The sequence below is a fragment of the Pieris rapae genome, chromosome 1 (assembly GCF_905147795.1).
Source record: "Pieris rapae chromosome 1, ilPieRapa1.1, whole genome shotgun sequence".
Lineage (NCBI taxonomy): Eukaryota > Metazoa > Arthropoda > Insecta > Lepidoptera > Pieridae > Pieris > Pieris rapae.
This window is the reverse complement of record NC_059509.1, coordinates 2,631,632-2,652,265: the sequence shown is the minus strand read 5'-3', so window position 1 is coordinate 2,652,265 and position 20,634 is coordinate 2,631,632. Positions and strand designations below refer to the sequence as shown.

Sequence of the window (20,634 nt, the reverse complement as noted above, 5' to 3'; positions counted from 1 at the left end):
CACGTGCCATCTGGCAATGCGAGTGTCCATGGGCGGGAGTATCAATTAACATCAGGTGAGCCTTCTGCCCAATTCCCTCCTGTTACATATATTTATATATTATATTGTTCTTAATTTAACACTTATAAAAGGAAAAAAAATCTTAAAAATAATAACACTTTTTATTTTATAAATTTTACTATACGCCATCTATTGGTACATTGAAGAATCGTTTTGAAATTCCTTTGGTTGTTGTTCATTGGTTTTCAGGTAACAAAACATAAGTTACTTTTAGAGTAGCAGTAAAGAATTGTAAATTATTGATTATACTAATTTACTAGTTCCTCAATCTAGTTTACTATTTCTCCTTATAATAACTATTACTAGAGATATATACTATTTTTAATATTTTCTGAGGATCCCTAAACAAACCCTTTTTCTTATAATTATAACCTGCTCAAATGCAGTTCTAACACTTAGTCTAGAAAAATCAGTTAATCACTGCCTTAATATGTTGCCAATGTGAAGTCTTTTAACATCAAACTAATTATAAACAATGTTTAGTAAATTTCTTAGTTAGTAGAATTATTAAAAATATGCTTTGTATCTAGTTAAAGAGTGATACCTATGTTAATTAAAAAAAAGAATTTTTTTTACATAATTTATTTATATCTTACATCATATATTAGTAACATAATTGGATAATTAGATGCAATATCTGTAACAAACAAATTAATTCATTGTACATTTTACTATATTTTTGAAATTGCAATCTTGAGCATTCTTGTGTGTAATCTTAGATCTTTACGCCATATTGAAAATTCATAGTAAATATTGCTAGATATACTAATCTGTTACTACAGGTTAGTATGTAAAAAGCCACTTCCTTCTTAAAACTCCATATAGATAATGGTTGAGAAATTTATATACCTTTATTTGCTGCTGTTTGCGTTGATATAGTGGTAAAGTATTACAAGGAGGAATATGGATACACCTAAAATGTTTGAAAACACTGCTAGCTGGATATCGGTAATCATTGCTATTTCTGAAATTGGAGAACAATATAAGTAAAATATAATAAAAAGAAATTTAAAGAATTAAATTTTAAAACAATGCAGAAGATCAGTTACTTTATCGAACGTCAAGGAGTATAAAGTCTGATAAAGATAAAAAAAGAATAACTCCACAAAAAATTTATACCAAACTAGAATAGGTTTGGTTCTAGATCAGAACCGTTTGTTAGATGGCGAGTAAACGATAAGAAATATTTAAGGCGTGCTTTCCAAACCTATATTTTTTTTAAGTATTCAAAAGTAAATTTAATTTTAAAGGGGAAGTTGGCCCCTTTAATAAAACTATTGTTCTAAGATATAAATATTACTTACAATAATGGTATTTTGATTTATTTAATAATAAAAATATACGGTCTTTAGACATTTACCGACCACGTCACATTAACGGAACGTAAAGCGTAAACAATAAAATCACAGATGATGCAGAAGACTAATGATCATGACCATAGTCTATCAAAGATGTAAATGTATAATAGTTCCAAATTTTTACTAAATACTATCCGCTTAAAACGAAGATATAATAAGCTTCATATTTTTTGTGGACAAAACTGAAAATGAAATCAGCTGCTAAATGTGTAAAATTATCAACAGCTTTAAATAGTAAACAATAATATAATAGTAAATAAAAATAAATTTTCACTTATTTGTAATAATATTTCACGCATGTTATTAGGAATACAATAGGTACGGTACAAATAATTTTCGAAGATAAAACCCACATTTTAAAAATGTTTCTCTTGATAATGATATTTTACAAATAGTGATTTAAAAATTTATAACTCTCTGTGAAGTTGGATGAGTTAAATTTGACATACGAATATGACTTACATATTATACCTAGTGTCAAAATTCTTGTAATTGTTTATTCGTTGAAAATTCTGTTTTTTGTTCGTTGATTATTTAAAAATTTAAGCCTAAAACGTTAAACTATATTAGGTAAAAAAGATGTATCTATCTTCTGTCAGTTCTCGGTTGTTGTTATATGATACAAACAATTGGGAATTGAAATATTGTCACGGAAAATCTAACGGAATTATACGAGATGTGTCTTGGAGCGACGATAGTAAATATATCCTATTGGTATGCTTTCTATTTATAAAAAATAACTCATACTGCATGGATAAATGTTAAGAAATAAGGTATTATGTTTTTATACCTGTTCTTTTTATAATTAATTTTATATTTTTAGGTCAACCCAAAAGGAACTGCTGAAATTTTAAGTCCTGCATCCCATAACTTGGTGTTACAGCATATCCCAATAGATGATTCATGTGCAGCATGTTTCCAAAGAGATGGCCATCGTAATATAGCAATAGGAACTATAAAAGGTGAAGTGATCATTTGGGATGCTAAAAACAAAGAAAAAACTAAAATATTTCCCACATTGCCGTCCTATGCTGCAGTAGACTTTTTAAGTTTTAATGCTAAAAATACAAATTTAGCTTCTAGTATGCAAAATGGAGACACTGTGATTTATGGGCTTGTGTCCAATATACCTGTTTCAACTGTTAAACTTAATTGTTCCAAGAGCATATCGGCAATGAAGTTTCATCATGAAGCAAGGTCACTTTTAGGTCTAGCAACTGATGAGGGGCATGTTATACTAAAGGATGTTAGTGCTAATAAGGACAAAGTCACTTTTGAGAACAGTCATGCATCTCCAGTTTCCGATTTTGTATATTCCCTTATCAATAGGGATGTTATGTTATCTTGTGGTCTTGACAAAAATTTGCAAGTTTATGATATCAAACAGAGAAATGTTGTATCAACTTTGAAAACACCACATGCCTTAACATCATTGGCAATAAATGCAGAAAATCAAGTTGCACTTGGAACTCAAAAGGGCTATGTTTTGCTGTATGATTTAAGAGACCTAACTACACCATTAAAAATCTTAAAAGGCCATAACAATATAGTAAAAAAAGTAGCATTTCAACCACCAAGAAAAAAATTTATGTCTCCAGAATTAAGTTTGGTTGATAAATTGGATACAAATAGTTCCAATATTGAATCACCAATTCAAAACAATTCATTTGATATACTTTTTACATGTAACACACCACCAAATCGCCCAGAGCCACCTGCAAGAGATGTGGAAGATTCATTTCTTTTTAAAATGGGCATGGAAGACAAATCAAATGAAGAATTAGAACTAAATCAAAATAGATCATTAGAAACTTATAGAAAAAGTGATTGTAATGAATTCAGGTTGCACCAGTTGGATATTGAAAAAAGTGCTATAGGTAAATCCTCTACACCAATTATAAATAAAACTGCAGATAACATTTTGCAAAACCCCACAACACATAATGATATAATTGAAGAAAGAGCTTCTAACTCCAACATTTTACCAATAAAATGCGATAACACTGTTCAAAATATTGGTATTGACAATAAAACTATTGAAGAGCTAAAAGATTTCTTCAAATTAAGTCTTTCATATGTTGCAGATGACAATAAAAATTATTTTCTCCAAATTATGATGGCATTGACTAAACAAAAGCTTTATTTAGAAAAGCAGCTATCTCAAATGAGCAACCATATATTAAGGATAGAGGAAAATCAAAATGAATTGGTAGAAATAAATAGAAAGCTAGCATTAGAAATTGATCAATTGAAATCTAGGCACATCTCTTTTTAATTTTGCTCTCTAATTGATGTAATCCCACTTGTAAACTCTCAATATTATTACTAGTTTACTAGAGGAATCACTCGGATATCAAATTACAACTGTCTAATATCAGTGAGGTAGATTATAAGTTAAGTGCTACTATAAACTTACACTACTAAACTTGAAGAAACATGATATTATTATGTTAAACTGCTATTGAAAAATTTGAGGTATTATAACTAGGGATAATGAAAAATTACAGCTTAGCTTAGCTTTATTGTGTTTTCTTAATATACAATTTCAAACATACCTATCTGTAGAGATGTGAAACAGCATGTATTTAAATCATTAGGCAATATTTTGCATTATTTCATATCAAAGAAATGTTGTATAAAATATTATTAACTTTATCATACTATGGTTAGCAAGCCCATAAATATTTTGTATGATGATTAGTATAGTTTTAAGTAAAGACTTAAACAAGACTTTTTATGGGTACCTATGAAAAAATGATTTAAAAACTAGAAATGATGTTATTTAGTCCTTTTCATCAATTTACTAGCTTTAACAACATTAGTATACATTAAATAATACATTTATAATAATATTATATTTGACTTATATTTTATTCCGTGCCAATTTTATCTCAGAATTGTAACATATTTTGTAAGACTAATTATTAGCAAATTAAAATTGTTATTAACCAGAATCATTGTTGATTCATTTGCAGCCATGAAGATCCTAGATAAAATTAAATGCATTAACATTTCTTACTGTTTTATTATATATTTTCTGTTTTGGCTGGGCTTACAGTGTAACTAACTGGGAGCTGAACATTTCATTTTTGAGCTTTTTGAAGTAAGAATATTACTAATTTGGAGAATAAGATAGTAAATAGTAATACGAAACGAATGTACACGCCGAACGATAAGTCGTAACGATTAGTCAACATCACCTCTAGTTCAAGACGCGTTGATATGGGACGTTATGCATAATGTTGGATCGCAATAGTTCGTCATGTCTTCCATTTTGCATTTCTTCCCCCCCTTTGCCCTTTGGTAAGAGAGCTAAAGATATTTATTATTATTAAATAACGTAAGTCGTAACGTCTGCCAGTAAATTTGGTCGGTGTTCGGCTGCCCTCTACCCGCCACAATTCGAATTCTAAAACTTTCACAGTGCAATATCAGCAATAGTAGTCCATACACTCCATAGATGTGACATATCTTTTATAAGTTATTATTATAATTCTAATATAAACAAAAACATTTATTCTGCTCTTTTTTTATAATGCAGTAAATATCGTACTTAACAATATTTCACTAAAGATATAGAAATATCAATTTAACTCAACAAAGATATAATATACATGTACATTGTCATTTGTTTAATAATCCAAGTAATCTGTAATTCGAATTTGTTTTAAATTTATTAGAATTTGTTAAGTTAAAGTTATATTTTCCTATTTTCACCAACACCCTATAGTTTAATAAATAGAATGGGTGAAGTCAGTGCTAATAATTTTTTTGAATCACAAACTATAATAGCTGACCACAAGGATCTAATTCACGATGTTGCATTTGATTTCTACGGAGAAAGAATGGCTACTTGTTCCAGTGACCAGTATGTGAAGGTAGGTTATGTTATTGTTTTGCTTCTATTTGCATAGTTGTTAAATTCTTCGGAAATTATAGTATAAGTTAAAGTCCAAATAAGTACTCAATATTTTTGTTTCATAATTCTAAGGTATGGGATGCAGACGGCCAAGGAGGGTGGCGATTAACAGCAAGCTGGAAGGCTCACCATGGCTCAGTGTGGAAAGTAACTTGGGCCCATCCTGAGTTTGGACAAGTTCTAGCAACATGCTCTTTTGATAGGACAGCTGCTATTTGGGAAGAAGTTGGTATGTATACCACCAGATGAAGAACCACCAAATGGCCACAATTAATAGTCCTAGCTATGTTTATTTAACTCCATTATTACTCTTATCATATATACATAAACATCATTTTCTTCTACATATGTAACTGTATTTGAGCATTGTTTGCCTAGTGGCCTGATAATGAGACACCTACACCTAAATCCCAGAGGTTGTAGTATCACACTACGGCAGCATTCGGCTTTTTTTGCATATTTTCCTATTTAATACTAACTTGCACAGTGTAGGAAAACATATTGAGGAAACTGCATACCTTTCACGTTAAAAGTCTACAGTTTGTTAGAGACGTGATCTAAGTAAACCAAGGGTTTATGTTGCCCAACTGTTTGTATTTTTAAAATCAAGTGATGATTCTAGCAATCCCTAATCTCCCAATTTATACTTTTGTTTCAGGAGACATAACAGCTTCAGGATCAGAAAAAGGTCTTCGGACATGGGTAAAAAGGTCAAACTTAGTTGATTCAAGGACTTCAGTGACTGATGTCAAATTTGGTCCCAAGCATTTAGGTTTACTATTGGTTACTTGTTCTGCTGATGGTATTATTAGGTAACTATGGTTTCTTATTGACAACCTTCTTCCCCATATATTTTAAAAGAATGATTATATTTAGGGTGAGAAGTTTCTGATGTTATCAAATATTGGATCACATACCAAGTACCATTTATTTTATAAAGCTAATAAATATTTTTATAATTATTACTTTATACAGTACAGTATTTAGATGATGACAAAAATATATGTTTTGAAACATTGAAGGCTTGTACAACCACATTAGTATTAAATGAAAGTGGTTAAAAATGTATGAGATTGTAATACAGTGCTAACTTTTGCAGAATATATGAAGCACCAGATGTTATGAACCTTGCACAGTGGACCTTACAGCATGAAATGCCTACCAAAGTCTCCATCAGTTGTCTTTCTTGGAATCCTTCATTATCTAGGTATTTATAAAAATACTGTATTTACACAACACATAGTAGATGAGGGCATTGCAAAGAGATTGATTAGGCGTCGACAAAATTTGAAGGTAGCAAACAGAAATATGCAACTTGGAAAAAGAACTGAAACCACACAATAAAATATCCCAAATATGATTTGTAAGATTTTTCATAAATGGATTTTTTCAAGCAGTATAATAAATGGTAATTTCAATAATGAATGAACAGTAAAAAGCATAGTTATGTTACAGGGTAAATTCAAATCCTCCGATGCTGGCTGTTGGGAGTGATGAACCCAATTTGGCAAATGCAAATTCACAGACTGATAAAAATTGTAATGGAAAAGTCTTTATTTATGAGTAAGTAGAAAAGTTTTATCTTTGATTTAAATTATTTTACATTTAACTCTAATACATTTTTAAGGTTTATGAACTGTCATCTTTATATACAAGAATGTATTCCTTTTTACACATCTATCATTATCAAACCAAACAAACTTTGATCATAAGAATTCACAACAAATTAATTGTTTATAAATATTTCCATATAATTTAACAGTATCAACAACGCACTCGCCAGCTTAGTTCTTATTCACTAAAATTCCAATTGCAACAAGTTTTTTGTGTCCATCATATTGCCGTTCGCTAATCAAATAATTACTCAATGAGGTTGAATATATGTTACAATTACTTGCTGGAGGGATATGTAGAGGCAAAATAATTATAGGCACAGCGAGTCCTGTCGTCGATGGGCGAAGACCGAGTGCCTTGCTTCAGTAGTGGAGCCAGTTAATGACCTCGCATTCGCGCCAAATCTAGGCCGGTCCTTCCATCTCTTAGCAGTCGCTACGAAGGATGTCCGTATTATCAAAATGGAGCCTCTTTCGTATGTAACTTAATTTATTAAGTAATTTATTGATTAATCGTTCAGATTTTATACCAGGAAAGAATATTTTTGAGGTTTCAAAAAATCTTGGATTAGAGATTTTTTTAAACATAATTTTCAAAGTGATCCCAAAATCGTATCCCAAGTGTCGAACTTGTCAAAGTAAATAAATTCAACATTATACCTAAAAAACTTTGTATCTATGAAGATGTTAAAAATTGTCTGTTTACTCCCGGGAACACATTAAACTTTTTCATTAAAAAAAAAAATCAAAATCTCTAAAAATCTAAAACATTTCCATTTTCCGATACGGGTTATGGTTAAATATTCTTCTGGTTATTTGAATATGTTCTATTTTTTATTTTTATTTTAAGTGAGCCCACAAGCAACAGCAATGGGTGTGGGGTCAGATTCCGCAGTGAAGTATTGGCTGCCTTCGATGACCACAGCTCATGTGTTTGGAGAGTTTCGTGGAACGTTACTGGAACGTTACTCGCTTCATCAGGGGACGACTGCTGCGTCCGACTTTGGAAAAGTTAGTATTTATTTAATCATGACTTACTTACATGACTTATAAAATAAAAAAGCCTTTTAATTCTTACAGCAGAACAAGTTACATTAAGTTTACTTACATACTAGTGTTAGTTACATGTACTTAATGGCCTATAACCCCTAGATCCGGTCAAGTCTATAGTGAGCATCGCGTTCGCGCTCTTTGCATCATCTGTATCTATAAGACGCTGTTTTGCGTGGGATGATCGCACTTCAGGTTTCCTTGTGGATTCCAACTGAACACCTGCTTGGGAATATTATTGGAATATCTTCGGAGTGTATGGCCCATTCAATTCCATTTGCGTTGCTTGATCTGCTGGATAATCGGGGTTTCTCGGCAGCATTCCCAAAGTTGCTCTTTAGGGATCGTCTCGGGACAGTATATACCCAGAATACTTTTTATTTACAGAATAATTATAAAAAAAATAATTGGCACATAGTTTGACAATTTTGTCAATACAAATAAATACCAGAACTACGTTTTTAGATATGATTTATAGAAATGGGCTTTGCTTATTTATGTACTTGTAAACGCGTAAACAAACGTCATGACATAAATATCAATTATTATGCTTGATTACAAAAGATTCTATTTATTTATAGATTTAATTCTTTATATATAAAAAATCTCATGTATAAAAATTCTATCCATTTGTCTTCTTTAAACTCAAGAATAGCTGGACCGATTTGGCTAATTATTATATTGAAATAACTGTGAAAGTTCAGGAAAAATTTAAACAGTCGGAAACCTTGAACAGCTGAGAAATATTTTATGACTTTTGTCTTTATAGAGATAAAAACATGTCATTTATGATTGATGCCTTCATATATTTGCATAGCTGTAGTATAACGATCGCTTTAGTATGTTTTAAAATATTGTATGAAGTTCCATCATCCATCACAGAGATTCCACTACCGTTTACCATTTTGTGTCGAATAACTGTATAAAATGATTTAAGTATGTATTCTTTTTAATTACATAACTGCACTACGCATTTTAATATAACTTTAATTTTTATATTGTCGATATGTTGTTAAATAATAAAACTTAAACCCCTCCACAGTGCAATACCTCAACCAATGGCGTTGTTGCGCCGTATTTAAGAACGAGTCGAGCGGTAATGAGTCCCCGGCGCGTACGCGACCTCGCACAACGTATACGCGGCTAGCTGCCATCACGAACCCTACGCATATGCCGCATCACTGACATATAGAGGTAATAAAATGATAAGCCTCATTTGTTTTTTGTCCTTAACATTCATCTCTACACACTTAAAATTTTATACAAAAATAATTATATATAACTGGCTCCTCTCTTAAGCAATTTCCTCTCAATCTTCTCCACCAACTTTAAGCTAGTTAGTCCACCTTGCAAGACGGCATCTCTTTCTTTTCCTTTGTGGCCCTTTCCACCTTGTTACTCTGTCCATCTGCCAGTTCATGCAAGCGGTGTGACGCGCCCATATCCACTGAAGTTTTTTTGCAATTAATCCATAATTTTAGTTTTCTTTACGTACTTCATATCTAGTCTTTTTATTGAGGTAATATATAATAATTTCAAAAATATGTGTTATTTAAAATTTTATTAATCATAATTGGCAAACAAATGTAAGAATTTCTCGTAGGAGTTTCTCGAAAATTCGTGAAATCGTCACTGTAAGATGCTAGCTTCAACTGATAACTAGTTGAGAGGCTAGTTTTTAAAGCTACACCAATGAAGCTAGTTTTGTCTACACGAAACCAGAATTAGAAATTTAAATTTAGAATTAAATTAGAAATTACTTCGTTTTTGTATACTAAATTTTACCCTTAGATCGTGAAGGAAGCCTGAGATTCGTTATATACTACGAATTCTCTTAATTATAGTACTCTTTCGTCTCTTTCTGTCAAATGTGTTTATGCTGTAATAAGAGCAATAAAACCTATTTATTAATAAAATTATTTCGTATTATTCGTGGTACTTCTCTATGAAAAACGCTGACAAAATAGAAAGCCTGTATTATTTGTACAATAAGAAGTCAATATTATTTATATATGATTATAATTTCCCAATTTTCTCTCGGTTTTTTATGTATTGCTTGTATAAATTTTGTTACATTAAGGATTTTATTCATGAAAGTACTATGACTTAAGTTTCTGTCATTTTTATTTTAAAAAAATATTTAATAGCTGGTAATGTTCATAATACTTTCATGAATAACTAGAAACGTGAGTTAACGCTAATAATGGTTTTTCTCTCAAAATTAAATTCTGCTTTAGTCTATCAATCTTACTACTACTAGTCTGTGCTAAAATTTTATAGGATTTAAATTTTAATGGATTCTCGCTAATTCTCGACTCAATACCTGCAGTACCTAAACGAATTCCAGAATACATAATCCTACTTCCAACTTTTATATTTATTATACAAAAATCATAAAATATTGATTTGAAAGATTTGAAATAAAATCTTACAAAATAAGAACATCGAAAAGTCTATCTAAAAGTTATTTAATAGGCGCGGTGCGGCGTAGACGTTGTGTTTCCTTCGCCATGGGCCGCGAGTACCAGCCGACCTGAAAACATTAATCCATTTACAACAATTCCAATTTAAATATTCTAATTTATTTACAGATACAGGAATATAATATTACTTACTAGTGTAAGACTTTCAATGTATGCAATCAACGCTCAAACTCAATCTTACCCAAAAGGCATAACTCTTTCTGAAGAATATTTTTCTTCGGCGTTCTATAAAGGAACTCTAAACCAGCTAATAGCTCCTGATAACCATAAACGAAAATAAAGCACTTACAGGCATAGCTCTTTCGCTTTTGCAGTGACTATTGTTGGAAGATGAGTGCGGGCTCACAATGTTTCTAAAAGAAAATTATTTTTAAAAGTTTTATAAAAGTTGCAGAAAACACGCTAGGGATTTTAGGTAACCTTTACTTAGGGTATAATTCGCAGTACTAGCATTTTACGTTTTTTTTATTACTTTCAGAACATTTTCGCTGTGGTCGCATGATCTTATATGGCTCGTTTAGGCGTGGTTGTCATGTAGCGGGGGCAGTTCGTAGAATTCTGACAGCTATCATTTTTTGACATGTCAGAGATTGCAAACCTTTTTGGCCTTTTTGCACATTTTTCAATTTCAATACGAGTCTGAACATCTGATTCTATACAGACATTTTATTTCTTGGTGAATGTGTCCATTTTATTGGGGGCGGTGCTTCACATTAAACGCTGTTTTTACGGCGAGTGATAGTGATATTACGTTACAAACAGTAAAACACGCACAAGTAAAACTGATTCAAAAAAAATAAAATGTTAGCTATATATTTTTTAATATTTTCAAAACCTGGAATTGGTAGGCAATGATGCCAGCTAAATAATAAAACAAAGTTATTAAAGTTTATTCTATATATTGTTACTGATATTGAAGTATTTTTTATTTTTGTATTACGTCACTTGAGTAAGTAAATATTTAGATTTACCTTTTAGTAGGTAAAACATAAGAAATACTTAGTATTTTATTTTTATTGCCCTCAAACGGGATTCTCGAAAAATATTACAGCCGTGATATCACTTACAGCATGTTTTATAATGCGGTAGAACTTGTCTACTGATGAGCAAGAATGTCATTAAAGAAACTCACCCCAATGACGCTCTTTTAATTGTAGTCGCATTACTTTGTAGTAATATTCGAGGTGCTTGCGTTCTTGATACACCACTCGCACGCCAGCTATAAATGCAGCATTATGTCAATATTTTTCCAATAGTTCAATGTTAACGTTATTTCCTAACCAGATTCTACTGCAAACAGAATAGTGATAAAGCGTGCATCATCTTAGATGGGTTCGAATTCGATTCCATTATATTTATTCGATTGTTCGTTCAAATTTCGCGGTTGATATAGGAGAAAACTAGCTCTACAGAGGCAGATTCTCTTCAAATCAACGTCGTGTGACATAAAAGGCTTTCTTGCCTATAAAATACCTATTCTAGGTTCTAAGACATTTACTTTGCCTTGCTACCTAAGCCTTCATCCAACAATAACTAATGTCAACTAAACAACTGACTAAATTTAACAACACGTAAGGCGAGGATATACCAAACATGTTCAAGAATTGCATTTGCATTGAGTTTGAAAAATAACACCTAAATTAAAGAAAATACCTTGGTAACCCATCTCCACCACGTCTGCAGAAATCGCTCCTCTTCACATCGCTAGATTTATTTGGACAACTGCTGAGTCTTAATGGTTCATCTAGCTGGGTCTTCTTCATGGGAGGTTTGAGCTTTGGCTTCTTTTCGTTCACATCTGGATTCGAATACTCCTTAATGCTCGGTAGACGACTGTCCAAGCCATCTCCGTTCTCGTACACCTTGAAGACTGGTCTCCGCATTGCGAAATAGCTCAACTTCGCTTTGCTTTTAATCTCGTCGCTGATCTTCTCCACGGTTTCGGCTGTTGAATTTCCCGGCTTCGGAGTTGGTTTTGGAACTGGACGGAATTTCTGCAAATTTGACACCACCTGGGAGTGCTGAGATAGTGTAGAAAAACTTGGCTCCTTAAGCTCGTACTTGGCGCGATATTCTGGCGGCGATAAAGGTCGTGGTTCCGTTGTGTTTGAAGACCAGAGGAGATCCAGCCCGGACGCGGCCTGCATTTGATGTAGATGCGTCTTTATATTGTACAAACCAGCGGTTGAACCAAATGGTTCAGCCTTGATCTGAGCGACGATATCCAAAAAGTTCTGCGCGCATAGTTCGGCGATTTGTCTGTATATCTGAAACGTGAAATAATTATTAACGGTTAAAAAAAATTACATATAAACATATAAACTAAAATAATCAACAAACGACACATTATACATAATTGTTACATCTACCTTTATACTGGAATAGAACATACGCATTCTGTTAGTACTAGACTATCTAAATAGTTTTTTTTTAGAAAAATAAATAAATAAATATTTATTTAAACCCAAAAACCCGGAAGAATATATTAATCACCTCTCTATTAACTTTGGAATCGGGCGGGGGTAAAGGATGTGTCTTCATTCGCATACCAGGCCGCTTCACCCATCTGTGCCGCGCGGCCTCTTCAATCTTCATGCGAAGCTCTACTTTGGGTTCAAGTAGTTGTTGTATGAACATCTTGCATTCTGAAAGAATTGCACTACATCAGTCTGAAAATTTCTAACGGCATTACGTAATTTTTTCGATTTGATATTTGATATGACGAGTTGATCATAACGTACGCACCCAAGCAGTAACACAAGTTCGGCTCTGTACATCGAGAGAAACGTATATGGCGAGAGAACATTGAGGTGTTTGCTACCGCGGCTAATAAATGGACTATCCAGTCCATAGCTTAGTGGTAGGCAACTTTTTTAATGGCGGGCAACAAAGTTAAAGAAAATCTAGAGGGCCAGAATTACAAAAATAAATGCATTGTATGTTAAAGCTTTCAATCATAATATTACAAGTAGAATTTATTTTTCTTCATAGTTCTTCATTTATCCATGTCGATGGACCCTCAACGGACGGATAATACACTTTCGCGGGCCGTACTTTGCCCATCACTGTGATAGCCTAACGTTAACCAACATTAAAAGGAAATTGAATATTATTTTTATATGTCGCGTTCCTTAACAAGACTGCTATTGTTACATTCATACAAACCACAGCAGTTTTCTAATGATTTTATTATATTCTGTAAAATTATTTAAAAAATATATATATTGGAATAAGAATACAAGTTGTGTAAAAAGAAGCTCACAATGAAATAGACAAATATGGCACACGGCCTCATACTGTTTAGTCCACTATGATTAATCCCCGTACACATATAGCACAATAAACAATTTATTTTTGTTTCAGAAAAACACGTACCAAACGCTGTGATTGTTCAAAAACTGCGGAAGTGGCTTATTGTACGAAGAACTGTTTGTGTAATTAAGGCTTTTGTAATTATAATCGTTATGCTTTAAAAATTTGTGTTTTAATAACCCCGTAAACGAATATCCTACTACCTTTTATTTATTACTAAAAATAATCTAAATGACTATTGATGACGCAGAAGTAAGCGGATATTGCTAAAGAAGTGTTTAAAATTAATTTTCATTTTTAGTTTAATAGACAATTCAATGTAGAACTTATTGTAGTTTTTTCCTCATATACGGCCCGCACGGTTTGTACATTGGTACAAACCGTGTTGGCCCAGGGTAAAAAAAGTTGCTTTTTATATATTCATAATGACATACACAACACTGAGATTCAACACGTCAGCGGTTTTATATACTTAATATGTAATCATGGATGATTGGAACGAATAACGAAATACTGGAGTGGAGCGATTACATAAATTCTTTAACATCAATTACCATTAATAATATAATAATATATTATTTTATTTACAAAATTTAAAAAATCCAGTCTTGCGACCGCCCCTAGTGTATGTAAGTTTTGTTTATCAAATACTTTAGTCATTTTCATTAATTCAATACATTTTCAGTTTAGGCAAAAAACGTGGCCAGATATTGAAAATTGTCGCGCATAACTTAATAATGAAATCCCTTATACCTGTAGACACACAAGCAAGTGCATTCCTCTGTTTCCTGGTAAATCCTCTTGCTATAGCAGCCCTTAGTTGTGGTCTAGAGTGGCCTTCTGTCGCCTGTTTGCTTCCTTCTGCACACGCGAATGGCAGACCGCCAGTCACCATTCCATAAACTATCACACCGCTAAAACAAAACAGCTGGTTAAACTGAACACTTTAAAGAAATAAAAAAAACACGAGTCCAAAAGGGCGGTCCACGTGAATTTAAAAACATCCATGTAACCAATGACTTCAATAATCAGTCATTTTGAGGATTGCAAAGTTCTGTAATTACATAATTTTTATAAACAACGAGAAACTCTCACTAAAGACTGAGTTTTCTTTAATTGCAATTATGTTTTTATATACTAGGTGGCATGTTCAACTACTGAGTAAAAAATATGAAATATATCTGTCCAATGATGATAGAATTCTTTTTATCAAAAAACATACCCAGACGAACTACATAAATGTGAATTAATTAGTACCCTATTTGTTACCATGGTAACCATGTTATTTCTATTAGAAAGTATGTACAAATGTTTTTGGACCGCCTTCGTTAAAATCGCCTGACAAGTTTCACTTTACTCCTGCTTTACACTCTGTCGATATTGGTACTTTATACATAGTTGAAATGTTTGTTCAGATTAAAAATAATAGGTTCTAACATGCTCCACAAATCAACTTCGGGTCCATATTTCCGCCCATCCACAAACAACTCGGGCGCTGCGTATTCTAGTGATCCGCATGGCGTACGAAGCGCTCCACCCGCACTCCATACATTAGAAAGCCCGAAATCTATCGAATTATAAATAATGTAAGCAAATTAATTCAGGAGCTATGTACTCCTATAAACAACCGATATATTTGTATATAAATGCTGTAGAACGCTTGGAACCTCCTCAAAAATCCTCAAAAAAGGAAAATTTGTGTATAAAATTTTAAAATTAAAGCTCAAAGAATCTTTTGTTTTCTTTGATATTTAAAACTTTGTTCACATTTAAACAATCCGACCAAAATCTTTACTGTTAATCCAGAAACATACTCCATTGCTTCTGTGCTTAGGTCGCAAACGAGAATGAAAGCAACGGCAATGCAAAAAAGTAGGAAAGAACATATACTTGTACACTGTATAAGCATGTAATCAAAATAGGTTTATGTATATTTTACACTTCGCTGATGTACCACATACGTAGACTATCAAGATTTCAAAAAAAGACTTACCACACGATTTCAAAGTTTAAACAATATTCATAATTATGTATATGTATGCACAAAACTTATTTACTTACCAACAATTTTTATAAACTGCTTAGTACTATCTAACATTATGTTCTCCATCTTCAGATCTCTGTAAGGTAATGAACGTTTAGCTAACGTATGGATGTTTTGCGTGCAAGTTATTTCGCAGCCAATTACCTTAATTAACCAACTAGCTTAATTCAATTAACAGCTAATCATTTTTAGTAAACAGCGACGTTTAACTAGCGGCCTGAATGATATTCAGCTAGTTAATCAAACACCTAGACTAGACTCTAAATGAATTTAGGCTAAAAACTACGGTTTTGCGCTTAGGTACGTGATGCGCGGTAATGTTTCATACAAATATTTCACAATATCAGGTCAAAACTTTTCCGTAAATCAATTCAGTGATTAATTTTCCGTAAAATTTCAAAATTCGGACATAGCACTAACAACTACCGTATCTCAAAAACGTATTGAAGTTGACATACTAGACAAAATTTCAGTCTAATGCATGCTAGTTTTCTGTGTATGGTGTTATTTCACCGTATGAACAAATATTCATTTAATAGAGTTCACAGTAGAATCAATTATACAGCTGGTGTTCCTAGGTGCGACCACAGTTTCTAATCGCGAAACTCATACGATGTTAACCTTTAGATATGTATTTTAAGAAGGTACAGAATTACTATTACCGATGGACGACCCCTCGTGAATGCATGTGACGTACAGCTGAAACCAACTGAGCGGCTAACGCTTTTGCCCGAGATTCGGGTAGGCCACGCGCTGAACCTCTGGTGGCAAGGACATAGGAACAAAGATCACCGCCTGCCGCCGCCTCCATCACTACGTAAAGTCGTGGCCCGTGCTAGTAAATAAATAGTTAATATATACACCATGAATGTATTATGTTGGGTGTGGGTCAGTAGAGAAATATTTCTAATTGGGACATAAAAAAATACCAGTAAACTTGTAAATGTATGCATTTGGTAAGTACTAGAGATTTTGATAGTACAAACCAAATGGGATCATATCTCAGTTAGGCCGAATCGATACATACTAGTTATATGTACGTCTAATTGTAAACTTAGCTTCTCTGGGTTATTTTAAATTGGGTAAAAGTAAATAGTTGGTAACCAACCATCATAGTCTCATAAAGGGCAGCTATGCACGGATGCCGCAACTTTGCCATCACCCGGGGCTCGCGGTGTAAGTTGCGTCTTGCATAGTCCTCTTTGATGCAGGTCAAGTCTATCACTTTAATCGCCACCTATTAAATCAATACTTACTTTAAATATATATTGCGTCCGACCGGCTTTTTACATATTTGTAGAATCACATTATAAATAGTTCTGGTTAGCATTATTGGAGATTATCATCCTACGTATCATATTATGTGTATGCACATGCGTCATGAGCTGGTCCAATAGCTAGACTGTAGACATCTGTAGACTCGAGGGTTAGTTAGAAATAGTCAATGAATGAAGAACCTTTTTGCCGATAATCCTATGCGTTGCTTCTTCTACCTTTGCAAAGTGACCTTTCCCAAAAACTTTTCCCGTCATCAAATAGTTGCCGACGCTGTAAACTTGCCCTTTCTTTGCCATTGCCATTGCTAGTTTCTAAATCTTATGGGCATTATGTTGGCGCGAATTTTACAAAATATTTTATATACAACGTTGACCGTCATGCACGCTTGTCATGTCGTTGGCAATCGTTTGTTTGCTCCCTTGAAATTGGAACGATGTCTTTGTGACATTTGTTATTCGCCAGTTCATGATTGTTCTAAATACATTGTGATGCAAGAGTTGTACGCGCCTACTGTATTATTATCGTGTATTAAAACTGTAATTATATATTTATATATTAGGGACTTAATATATTTATATGATGTTATAATTGGGATAGGTGCAATACTAAAAAGGGACGCTTTTTATAAATGTGTGCTTGATTGTTTTAATTTTAAACGTTTGCAGTACTACTGAGCCGAGTTCTTAATAAAGCATCTTTAACGCTTGTCATTTAACTACCTACATTTCAATTATTGAGTTAGGAAACTGTTTTATAAAGAAAACACTTTACATCTTTCACTGGTACAGTGAAGGTAAACAACAGCTAAGTTTTGCGCCACTGAATTATTCTCCAAATAGTGTATAATTAGGTACTTAATCTGCATAAAACATCTAAACACCTGTTTACTTTATGATAAACTATCGCTGATATTTTCCCACAGAACCAGTAGCGTAGCTTTCTAGCTAACGTTAAGATGCCTATTTGGTTTTAACATGCGTGATATCATGGAGTTATTTATTTCCTCCTTTGAAGTTTATAAATTTTTCGTAGTTTAGCTTTTTATGCGTATGAACCAGAAAGCCATCCATCATATCATCCTAGGAATTTTCACTGGAGTCGATGTTAAATGTTTGAATTAAATCAAATGAAATCATAATATACTTTATTCATATGTAATGAGAAGCATATGATATGGTTTTAGGTGAGGACTTCATCGTAATATGGTAGAGCAGTTACTTATTGTAATCAAGTAAATATTAAAATTGAACGTTTCATCTCTATCATCAATGAGGGGTGAAATGGGGTCATGCATTGACACTAATGCGGAAATAATACCCAAACTAGGGCCAGCTTGGCCCGGGCCTTGACAGCCCAGGCCAAGCTGGCGAGCGAAGCTCTGCCGGAAAATTGGACTGACAAGCGCTCCAGCGAGACACGGGTATCAGCTTGAGCAATTGTGAGAGGGATACCTTCCTAAGAAGGCGGAACGGGAGGAAAGTTTCACTTATGAAATTCTTGCCAAATTATATTTATAATTTTAACGTAAAGCGTTTCAGAAATATTTGTGCATGAAGAAAGGAGCTGTTCTGTTGTAAAAACATATTTAATACCGTTGAAGAGACGGTTTTCTGATGTTACTTTGAGCAGTGCGTATTATTGTATTTATTATCTATGTTTAATGTAGTCAGTATAGACTGTCAAGTATAAGTTGGCGTTCCAGTGGCGGCGCCTCCTACAACCCTCTGTGTTGCCACTTTTTTTGTTTAGTTTGGATTGATGGATATTCTTAGATATTACATTAAAGGTAAATAAAAAACTTAATAACAAAAAATTATTTTTTATAGTAATTATGGTCTGTTAGAGGCATTATTCCTTCCATGAATTCTTCAGAGTCATCTGTGTCAGAAGAATCTGAGTCGCTGCTATTCAAATCAATTAAAAATGGTTCCATTACTGTTTCAAGGCGGTTGTCTGTCATACGATAATTATTTTCAACATTTATAACGTGATTACAGTGTTTCTGCCATTCTTCAGCAGTTATTTTGGAAAATGCACTATGGATTCTCTGTTCCATGTTTTCAGAGAGGCCAGTAACATTTGTGTCTGCAAATATTCTTTTGAACGAACTCCAAATGAATTCTATTGCATTAAAGTCACAATGATAAGGCGGAAGTCTTACAGCCTTATGACCATGTTTCTTTAATATTTCATCAATTAAGTAGACATTCTCCTGATTGATTGTTTTTATAATTTCATACAATTCTGCTTTTTTCATGGTTTCCAAGTATGAAAGATTGTTTTTTTTATGAAATCTTGCATCTCTTGTTTCTTACTGTTCATTGTCACGCGTTTATTTATTTTAATACAGTGATATGACGCATTGTCCATCACTATTAATGAATTGGGCTCTAAGTTTGGGATAAGCTTTTCTTGTAGCCATTTACTGAAGTTATCTCAATTCATCTCGTCGTGATAATCTCCACTTTTGGTCTTAGATTTGAAACACAAAAGACTATTGGGGATAAAACCTTTCTCACTTCCGGCATTCACTATGATCCATCTCTGACCTTCTGAGACTTCTGTAAGGACACCTTCAGTTTCCTCAGACTGCCAACATTTTTTAACTTTATAGCCAGGGTGTAAATAAGTCTCGTCCAAATAAACGATTGGCCTCGGATTGTCACTCCTTCTATTATTGTCTATTTCTCGTAAAAATCTTGATGGCCAGGCAACAACATCATATCGCTCCATGAGAACCATCCTTTTGGATTTATTCTTTTTATAACTAAATCCCAACTTGTGTAGTATTTTTCTGAGAGATTCTATACTACCCTTGAAATTGATGTCTGCCTTTAGATCACAATGTAATTTTCTGAGAGTAGGGACGGAATTATTTAAATAATAAGATTGGATTTTGCGTCTAATAACACAAAGATCAAAGTCATCCAAATCAGAAACAGTTAATTTTCTTTTTCTACTTTTACCTGGAGTGACTAGTTTTATCGTCTTAGCCTCGGAAGTAGTGTTCTCTGGTGTGGAATTGTCATCACAAGCTGTGGATGTGGAAGGTCCTTGAGCTGCTTGATTAGGGACTTCAGTTCTCGCTGTAAAATTACTTTCCATGATTTTTCCCTCTGAAACTATACGGTTCACGGTTCTTTCAGAAACACCTTAAATAAAACAAAAAATATTTTAAGTTATCCATCAATCACATTTACTTTCAAAAGCAATTATTATTTTTCCCTAAATTTGGGGATATAAATATCACTTTTAACTGGCAATACTTTACCTGTCAAAGCCGCTGTTCGAGCATTCACTTGTTGAAATGGAATAATCGGCCCATTGTTACGTTTCTCCTCTTCACAAAAACGTTTTACAGCTAGAATAATTTCTCTAGCTGCACTCCGCACTACTTTTGGCATGTTTCGTAATGATTTTTACACTTTAAAACACAAATTATTAGCACCGACACACGTGAGGCTACCAAGCTGTTAGAACTGTCAACACAACTGTCAAAATTAGTACCTTTTTCTGC

The 20,634-nt window shown here is 33.1% G+C and overlaps 4 protein-coding genes and 1 long non-coding RNA gene across 10 annotated transcripts; 2 read left to right on the top strand and 3 right to left on the bottom strand.

Annotated features, from left to right (window-relative positions):
- Positions 1-567: 567 nt before the first annotated feature.
- LOC110994837 (dolichyl-diphosphooligosaccharide--protein glycosyltransferase subunit 4) lies at positions 568-1,482 on the bottom strand. Of its 4 annotated transcripts, none has more exons than XM_022261713.2 (3): positions 1,365-1,482; positions 910-1,024; positions 568-697 (listed from the first exon to the last, which is right to left on the bottom strand). In XM_022261713.2, exon 2 carries the CDS (start codon positions 1,014-1,016, stop codon positions 912-914), a length of 105 nt encoding a protein of 34 aa, XP_022117405.1. In that variant the 5' UTR covers positions 1,017-1,024; positions 1,365-1,482; the 3' UTR covers positions 568-697; positions 910-911. The 4 variants fall into 4 exon arrangements, with proteins under 4 accessions (XP_022117405.1, XP_022117407.1, XP_022117406.1 ...); XM_022261715.2 differs by lacking the exon at positions 1,365-1,482 and adding an exon at positions 1,180-1,287; XM_022261714.2 differs by lacking the exon at positions 1,365-1,482 and adding an exon at positions 1,110-1,241.
- A 421-nt stretch (positions 1,483-1,903) lies between these two features.
- On the top strand, positions 1,904-4,451 carry LOC110994901 (protein NEDD1). Of its 3 annotated transcripts, XM_022261818.2 has the most exons (3): positions 1,904-2,132; positions 2,242-3,295; positions 3,503-4,451. In XM_022261818.2, exons 1-3 carry the CDS (start codon positions 1,998-2,000, stop codon positions 3,691-3,693), a joined length of 1,380 nt encoding a protein of 459 aa, XP_022117510.2. In that variant the 5' UTR covers positions 1,904-1,997; the 3' UTR covers positions 3,694-4,451. The 3 variants fall into 3 exon arrangements, with proteins under 3 accessions (XP_022117510.2, XP_022117508.2, XP_022117509.2); XM_022261816.2 differs by having other exon boundaries at positions 2,242-4,436; XM_022261817.2 differs by having other exon boundaries at positions 2,008-2,115; positions 2,242-4,447.
- A 643-nt stretch (positions 4,452-5,094) lies between these two features.
- LOC110994890 (nucleoporin SEH1) lies at positions 5,095-9,194 on the top strand. Its single transcript, XM_022261804.2, has 8 exons — positions 5,095-5,296; positions 5,410-5,566; positions 5,996-6,149; positions 6,437-6,544; positions 6,793-6,900; positions 7,268-7,426; positions 7,801-7,961; positions 9,043-9,194. Exons 1-8 carry the CDS (start codon positions 5,162-5,164, stop codon positions 9,183-9,185), a joined length of 1,125 nt encoding a protein of 374 aa, XP_022117496.1. The 5' UTR covers positions 5,095-5,161; the 3' UTR covers positions 9,186-9,194.
- A 476-nt stretch (positions 9,195-9,670) lies between these two features.
- On the bottom strand, positions 9,671-17,582 carry LOC110994889 (MAP/microtubule affinity-regulating kinase 3-like). The gene is made up of 11 exons (XM_022261801.2): positions 17,297-17,582; positions 16,948-17,076; positions 16,502-16,674; positions 15,857-15,915; positions 15,233-15,362; positions 14,549-14,709; positions 12,977-13,128; positions 12,137-12,750; positions 11,616-11,702; positions 10,773-10,836; positions 9,671-10,533 (listed from the first exon to the last, which is right to left on the bottom strand). Exons 1-11 carry the CDS (start codon positions 17,417-17,419, stop codon positions 10,465-10,467), a joined length of 1,761 nt encoding a protein of 586 aa, XP_022117493.2. The 5' UTR covers positions 17,420-17,582; the 3' UTR covers positions 9,671-10,464.
- Positions 17,583-20,020: 2,438 nt separating this feature from the next.
- Positions 20,021-20,449, bottom strand: LOC123689558. The gene is made up of 2 exons (XR_006750513.1): positions 20,389-20,449; positions 20,021-20,269 (listed from the first exon to the last, which is right to left on the bottom strand). It is a non-coding gene; the product is annotated as an uncharacterized LOC123689558 (long non-coding RNA).
- Between the last annotated feature and the right edge of the window lie 185 nt (positions 20,450-20,634).